Here is an 8,607-nt window from a genome sequence, read left to right as displayed (position 1 = left end):
AGGACACTACGTAGACAAAGGAGGCATCCACCACAGCAAGAGGAACAAGAGATTTGGCAACCTATAGAGGAAATCTCAATAGATCTACCATTTGAGGAAGAAATGGCTGAAAATGAAGCAAATAGGCGAGTTCTACGAGATTTTGCTCTACCGGGAACACAAGGATCTCAAACGAGCATAGCAAGGCCTACGGTAAATGCTAACAACTTTGAGATTAAGCCATCACTTATCCAAATGGTTCAACAATCTCAATTTGGAGGTAATGCTGTAGAAGATCCTAACTCACACTTAGCTACATTCTTAGAAATATGTGATACAATTAAAATGAATGGAGTTAGTGATGATGCTATAAGGTTACGGTTGTTCCCATTTTCATTAAGAGATAAGGCAAAAATGTGGTTACACTCTCATGCTCCTAACACTTTTACCACATGGGATGATTTATCAAGGGCATTTTTGAATAAGTATTTTCCACCTGGTAAGACTGCTAAGCTAAGAATGGATATCACTGGTTTTAGTCAAATGGAAGGAGAATCATTATATGAAGCATGGGAAAGGTTTAGAGATTTGTTACGGAAATGTCCACACCATGGACTACCCGAATGGCTGATTATACAAACCTTTTATAATGGTTTATCTTTCTCCACTAAAACTATTATTGATGCAGCCGCAGGTGGAGCTTTAATGGGTAAATCACCCCAAGAGGCTCATAATTTGATAGAAGAAATGGCAGCAAATAACTACCAATGGGCCAATGAAAGAGGTAATACGAGACGTCACGCAGGTATGATAGAAATGGACACTCTCAATATGCTGAGTACTCAAATGAATAATGTGATGAAATTGCTAAGTAGACAAGGTGGAGTTGGTCCAAGTTCATCTAATGCACACGTAGCTTGTTGCTCTTTCTGTGGAGGTGAACATGATATTAATGAGTGTGTTGATTCTGAGCAGGTACAATTTGTCAATAATTACAACCGAAATGCTCCAAATAATCCCTACTCGAATACTTACAATCCGGGGTGGAGAAATCATCCAAACTTTGGATGGAAAGATCAAGGCAATCAACAAAGGCCAACCAATCCGCCGGGATTTCAACCAAGGCAACCACAGGCTGAAACTAAACCAAGTTGGGAGATCGCGGTGGAAAAACTTGCTAAGGTGACTTCGGATAGATTCGAGCGAGTTGAGGGGCGGTTGGACCAATTAGCTGGGATGTACAGAAACTTGGAGGTTCAAATTGGTCAAATTGCCAATGTGATCAACAATAGAAACCCTGGTGAATTACCAAGTAAAACCGAAGTGAATCCGAGAGAGCATGTCAATGCAATCATTCTTAGAAGCGGTAAAACGGTTGAGGGATTCGATTTTGAAAATTCAGGTGGTGAAAAAGACAAGAAGCAAGCAATTGAAGGGGAGCAAGAAAGTCAAAATGATCATGTTATCATTGATATTGATGCACTTCATCCCAAATTAAATTCTAATGTGATACCTTTTCCTCACAGGTTGAAGAAAGATGGACAGGATCGGGAGTTTGAAAAGTTCTTCAAAATGTTTAAACAATTGCACATTAACGTTCCTTTCATTGATGCTATAACACAGATTCCCTCTTATGCACGTTTCTTGAAAGACATCATGTCAAAGAAGAGGAAAATTGTAGATAATGAGATGATAGCATTAACGGAAGAGTGTAGTGCATTGATTAAGAATAAACTCCCTCCTAAATTGAAAGATCCGGGAAGTTTTTCTATTCCTTGCACTATTGGTCAATTGCATTTTTCTAATGCTTTATGTGATTTAGGTGCAAGTGTGTCACTTATGCCGTTATCGGTTGCCCGGAGATTGGGACTTCAAGAGCTAAAAGCTACCAATATTACATTGCAATTGGCGGATCGGTCAATCACACGTCCCATGGGTATTTTGGAAAATGTGCTCATAAAGGTAAGACAATCTATAATACCTGTGGATTTTGTTGTCTTAGATATTGAAGAAGATGTGAGAATGCCAATTATTCTAGGACGACCGTTTTTAGCCACTGCACGAACTATGATTGATGTAGAAAAAGGTAAGCTTATATTACGGGTTAATGGTGAGGAATTGGAATTCAATTTGGAAAATAAAGAAGGGAATATAGAGCCTACTGCTCTTGTTTCTAATATGCCATATGATGAAAAGGTTAACCAAGAAAGGACCGAAGAAGTTAAATTTATAAATGTCCTTGGTACTAACTTTCATGGTGTAGGAACAAAGGAGGAGAAGATAAGGATGGAAGTTGGCTTAATAAATTCTCCATTCCATGAAGAAAATGGTGAAAAGTTGAGCCAATTCAGAAAAGACAAGCAAAATCCACTCCAAGGTGAAGTTGAGCCTCTCTATGACAAGTCTAATATTCCTCCTTGGCATTTGAGGAAATTGGACTATGAAGATCAATGCATGGTTCACCACATGGTGGATTGGCTCGGGAGTTTCGACCCATGGGGAGAAAATCTCTCTCTAATGCTCTAAAGTGATTCAACTTTTTCAGTCGAGCCAACGACTATAAACAAAAGCGCTAATTGGGAGGCAACCCAATATTTAGGTTATATTTGTTAACTTGGTGTGATCTTGCGGTTTGAATCAATGTTTTAGCTAAATTGTTGTTTTTGTAATGTAGGGTTGGCAATTGAAGGCAAGGAAGACCAATTGAGTACAAAAAAGGCGAACTTTGATCAAACAACTCAACCCCTCGATTTGCGTTAAAGGTGTTTTTGATTCATTATAAAGGGGTAAAATGCATGTTTTTAATGTTTTACATTTGTTCCAGCCATTAAAATTGGCAAACAAATGATCTATGATGCATTTTGAGTCATTGGGGTACCTTTTGTAATTTTTCAAAAGTTGAAATTCTGCTAAAAATCGAAGCAGAAAACGCGTTTTCAAAGCAAACGCGACTACAAGTCGCGTTTCTAGGAATCGCGTTTTCAATTCTGCACCTGCAGAAAAGAAAACGCGCCTTCAAAACGCGACCCAAAGTCGCGTTTTAATGGAATTCGCGTTTTCAAGCCTGGATCAAGACTCAAAAACGCGACTTCAGAAACGCGACTCGAAGTCGCGTTTTCCAACACAGTCGCGTTTTCATTCCTGCAAGATTTGGGCAGGAAACGCGACTTCAAACACGCGAGTTGAAGGCGCGTTTTTAGTCGCGTTTTGTGTGTCTGAATATAGCCTTCAGAAACGCGATTTCAGCTTCATTTTTTCCTCTCTTTTTAATTTTTCAGGCGCGTTTTTTTTCTTCTCTTCTACCCACCTCACAAATCTTAGTCGATGACTCATGATTCAAGGCTTCACTGGACTGCAGTCATCTCACTTGGGGAGTCACTTGTTCCTTTCTTTTGTTTCTTTTCTTTTCTTTCCTTACACATTGAGGACAATGTGTATTCTAAGTGTGGGGGAAGAAATGTGTGGTACTTGTGATTTTAGTTGTGTTTGATATAATTCTTGTGCTTAAATGGTGTTTCTTGTGGTTGCTGGCAGGGAGATTTAGTCCACTTTTAAGGGGAGACTCTGTCAAAATTTTTCCAAAACCTTATACATATATATGTTATTAACTATAATAAATAAATAAAATTTTGTCACTTATCCTTTTGAAATAAATATATGCGGTTTTGATACTTCTTTTCTCATGAAATTTGGAAATGATTTTTATGTGATTATAATTTTTACATCTATAGGAAAGTATATCTAGTAAAGTGGAGAAAATTATGCCTACATTTTGTATATTTGATGAAAATTCTTCTTTTTATCTAATTTTATAAGATAAGAAATTAATATGGTTAATAAGTGTCATACTCTTCTCATGATTACTCTTAGAGGGAATTTTATTATATATTGTTAAAAAAAAAAAAAAAATGGTTATTTTACTCCAATGATTCTCGTACCGAGTAACCGGGGGTTGGCATCTACAAATGTCGACATTCGCGTAAAAAGGTACTTGAATTAAGAGTATGCAAAGCAACTTGAGTATGTGAAATGTTGAGTAACCGGGGATCTGCATCTAAAAATGTTGATCTTCGCGTCAAAAGGCATTTTTCACAACTTAAGTAATATTTAATCCTTAAAATATATATATATATATATATATATAAAAAAAAAAAGTAAATTAAATCCCTCTTTAAGAAAAATAAGAAGTTGATCATGAGATTAGTTAGCATCTTTATTGACTATAGGAGTTGCTTGCTTGCGAAATTGGATAAAAATAAGAAGTTGAGTTGAATTGGTAAAATTATGGTATACTTGGCTCTTCTTTGCTTGATATTATGAGTACTTGAACTTAATGGAAAGATCACATAAGGGTTATTTACCTTGATTCAAGGAAATGGAGTTGAAATACTACATATGTTTATTTTAAATTTTTGGATCATTGATGGTTGGAATTTTATATTGCTTGAGGACAAGCAATGATTCAAGTGTGGGGGTATTTGATAAGAGTTTATTTTACGTATTTTTTAGTGCATTTTATTAGTTAATTTTGAGTTGATTATTTAGTTTTATAATTAAAATAAAGAGGTTTTTGATAAAATTATATATTTTTGGTAAAAGTGGATAATATTGCATTTCTATTGATTTTAATAGTAAAAACTTCATTTTTATGCAGGAATAATGAATCAATCACCAAAGGAGGTCAATTGAGGTGAAAAATAGAGATTTGGTGATGAATTTAAGTGGCAACAAGAAGAATGAAGTGAAAAACGTTCAAGTGAGGAAATGCAATACAAGTCAGTTTTGACACTTTTCAGTATTTTGACCATATCTGGAGCTACACTTATCGGATTGAGGTGATTTTTATACCATTTTAAAGCTAAGAAAGAGACCTACAATTCGTATGAAGACATCGAAATCCATTTCTGCCATATTCATGGGCAAAACGTTGGAATACAGAAGCTGCACCCTGTGGTCGGAAGTTAAAACAGAGGTTTGAACAGGTGACAGTATTTCGATAATATCTCAGGCTACAAAGCTCCGATTTGGATGATTCTTGAAGCATTGGAAAGCTAACTCAAAGGGCTACAACTTTTGTGTTTTGCACAAAAGCTAGTTCGGCCTTTATGATAGAGAAAATCGCAGATGAAATAAGGCCAAAGTGAATACGCGAGTACACAAAACGTGACTTGTAACCGCGTTTTGTGTAGGCGCGTTTTATAGCCGAAATTCTGCAATTTGACTCAGCCAATTCTCTTGTGTTCATACCACTTTCCAGCTATAAGATGCAAGGGAATTCGGTGCACATGCTTCAGAAGACAAAAGGGCAAGAAAAGTGGCTTATTTTCAAGTCAAAAATATTGGTTTTTGACTATGCTAACAAAGTGGAGATTTGGGAATCAAAGGATAGAATTTGACTTGGAAAAATGGAGCATTTGAGTGTTTTTTATGCAGAGATATGGGGAGAGATCTAGGAACCATTCGTAGCTTAGTTTCTGACAGAAAAACATAGTCTCTCTAGCTAGGTACTTGCAAGGGACAATTGAGGTTTCATCTTGTAATCATCTAAGTTCAAGACAAGGAGATTTTTGGAAGGCTTCACCATATCTTGGCTAAGACTTTCTTTACTCTTTTTGTATTTGTAAATTTATGATGATTTGCATTAATGAAGTTATGAGTGTTTCATCATTCATGAGTAGCTAATTTCCTTTATCTAGGGAGTAGATGAAGCTTATGGCCAAATGATATGAAGTGATTGTGATTTATGCTTGTTATGTCTTGTATTAACTTATCTACTTGTGTATGTTGGATTACTTGTTGTTGCTTGATCACCAATGGCAGGTTTATAGTTGTTTTTACTCATTGAGAAATGGTAAAAATAATGGAATGACATAAGTAGAGCTTGAGTAGTATATTCATGAGAATAGAAATACATTCAAGTGGATGAAATCTGCATTTCATGTGTGAATAAGAACAGATTTAGTATTTACCAAGAGATTAGGAAAAACTAATCTGTTTTAACCCATTATTATCATGAGAATGTGATTTTGGTATTTCTGGAAATGAATCCTTGGTTAAACAAGAGCAGTAACAAGTGTTGAATTAATTCATTTTAGATCTTTTGTGTCATAAGTGGAATCTACATCCCTAGATCTTAATATTTAGTGAATTCTACTCCTATTGTGAAATTGCATTTATCTATTTAAGAATTTTTGTAGTTGAATTAAAATCTGAAGTTTCTGCTCAAATTAATTGTGAGTCTAAATAATAGAGTAAATTAGTATCTAATAATTGTTTTAAATTGCTCCTCGTGGGATCGACCCGATACACATCTCGTACTACAATTGCGACCTGTATACTTGCAGTCCAACGGGTGTAAATTCGGAATTAAACTTGCATTGATAAAAAAAATCCCGTCAAACATCACAGAGGCTAATTGGCCTATAGCTCTTCAAATTAGTAGGATTCTGAATTTTGGGTATGAGGGAGATGACCGTATGATTCCAAGACTTTGGCAAATTGCTAGATTGGAAAAAATGCCTAACGGCTGCAATTAAATCAGGTTTAACAACATGCTAGAATTTTTGAAAAAACAAGGGAGACATACCATCTTGACTTGGTGCCTTATTAGGATTCATGGAAAAAGAGCTGATTTAATTTCCATCTCATCTACCTCTCTAGTTAACTTAGCATTCATCTCAGTAGTGATAGTAGGAGGTATACCATGAAGAATCTCTGTTATACCCTCACTCCCTGAACTATAGAAAAGGGCTCTATAGTAGGCAGCTACTTCCCTTCCCAACTCCTCCTCACTGTTTGTCCAAGTTCCATCCTCCTTTTGAATGTTAAGCATTCTATTTTTCCTTCTCCTTCCTTTCACACAAGCATGGAAAAATTTGGTGTTTTTGTTCCCTTCTTTCAGCCAATCAATCCTTGCTTTCTGAGCCCAATCCTCTTTCAACTGCTTCTTCAAATATGCAATCTTATCCTTAACTCTTGAGTCCTTAGAGTCCTTGATCTCCTTAATCTGAAGCTTAACTTGATTGATTCTTAGCAAAGAGTTTCTTGTGAATTTGTTTTTCCATTTGAGTAGAGCCACTCTGCAATTAGGAACCTGTCTAGTAATCCTATACATATTGTTTCCCTCAATTGGTAGTTTCCAAGCTTGCTCAACCACTTGATTAATGTCTTCCCTTTTGAGCCATCTCTTATCAAAGAAAAATCTTGATCTTCGTTTTTCTGCTCTAGGCCAATTGTCTATGAGTAGCATGCTATGGTCTGATCCCAGAGTTTCCACATGTTCACATTTAGCTTTATCAAAATTTTGACCCCAGCTTATGGTGCTCAGACCTCTGTCCAATCTTTGCCTTATCTCCCCCTCACCTTCCCAATTGTTGCTCTATGTCCAGGGGTTACCAATAAATCCTAGGTCCACAAGGCTGTTATGCTCAATAAAACCGTTAAAATCCTTGAAGCTTCTATCATCTCTTGCTCTCCCTCCCCACTTCTCTTCATTAGAAAGAATGTCATTGAAATCACCTGCTAGAAGCCATTTATCCTCCCACAATTGTTGTCTCACAATCAAAACTGTCCACTGATGTTTCCTTATATTAGCATCACTGCTCATGTAAACACCAATAAACCACCACTCAAGCTGAGTATCCGGGTCAATCACTAGTGCCTCTATAGTGAGGGCAGTTGTAACAACTTTCCTAACCTCTATATCATTGTTCCAAAACAAGGCCATGCCTTCTTTCTTATCCATAGCTTCCACAATCACACTTTCCTCAAATCTCAGAAGTTTTTGGACCTTTTTTATATAACTATACCTGTTTTTGGTTTCACTTAGAAAGATTAAGTTTGGGAAGAGGAGGTTGTTAGCCTCCCTCAACTAGGGAATTATCAAAGGGCTCGCTGTTCCTTGGCAGTTCCACACCAGAACCTTCATTGAAACATGAGGGGCCAGTTGAGGTTGGCCCCTACCCCCTCCAGATTCTCACTCAGATTCCCCTCCCCCTCTTCCTTTTTGTTTCTCTTAGGACCAACTTCATTCACCTGCACTTCCACCATGTCTTCATCCACCAAATTCAGTTTCCTTTTCCCTTGTTGAGGTGTCATAGACCTGTTCCCCCTCAGTTCTCTCAATGGCTGTCTAGAGATTTTGGGAGATCTCAACTGTTTCTTCATATTCCTGTTATGTTTCTGGGCAGCCTTTGAACCCACGTCAGAAGATCCTGGATCAATTGGCATTAAGGCTATTTCAGGTCTACCAGAATCTTCCTCCACTACTGTTACTTGCATTAGCTCCTGTGCTTTTTGCTCCAGTCCATTCCTCTTCTCTTCACCTTTATTCTTCCCCTGTTTCTCTACCTTCTTAGAGATACTCATCCTTCCTTCTTCAATAACACTGTTACTCTTTCCCCCAATGAGTATTTTTGAAGCTTCACTGGAACAACTTTCCTTCTGACTTTTGCTGCTATTTGAATTGAAGCTATGCATTTTCTCTTTACTGCAGTTAACATCAACTCTTTGTTGTTGTACCTCATCACTTCCAACCTCTTTGGACTTCTCCCTATCTGTCTGTTCCTCTTCATTTCCCTTCCTATTGACTTCTTTTCTCCTTGGCATAAAGTCCTTTTGACTATATTT

At 37.0% G+C, this 8,607-nt stretch overlaps 1 protein-coding gene and 1 non-coding gene across 2 annotated transcripts; both read right to left on the bottom strand.

Moving 5' to 3' along the window:
• Positions 1-489: 489 nt before the first annotated feature.
• On the bottom strand, positions 490-596 carry LOC113719796 (small nucleolar RNA R71). The gene has a single exon (XR_003455040.1). It is a non-coding gene; the product is annotated as a small nucleolar RNA R71 (small nucleolar RNA).
• Positions 597-6,592: 5,996 nt separating this feature from the next.
• LOC140021336 (uncharacterized) lies at positions 6,593-7,723 on the bottom strand. Its single transcript, XM_072072097.1, has 2 exons — positions 7,375-7,723; positions 6,593-7,236 (listed from the first exon to the last, which is right to left on the bottom strand). Exons 1-2 carry the CDS (start codon positions 7,721-7,723, stop codon positions 6,593-6,595), a joined length of 993 nt encoding a protein of 330 aa, XP_071928198.1.
• Between the last annotated feature and the right edge of the window lie 884 nt (positions 7,724-8,607).

The sequence above is a fragment of the Coffea arabica genome, chromosome 11e (genome assembly GCF_036785885.1).
Source record: "Coffea arabica cultivar ET-39 chromosome 11e, Coffea Arabica ET-39 HiFi, whole genome shotgun sequence".
Taxonomy (NCBI): domain Eukaryota; kingdom Viridiplantae; phylum Streptophyta; class Magnoliopsida; order Gentianales; family Rubiaceae; genus Coffea; species Coffea arabica.
The sequence above is the reverse complement of the archived record's forward strand: the minus strand, read 5'-3'. Positions and strand labels throughout refer to the sequence as shown.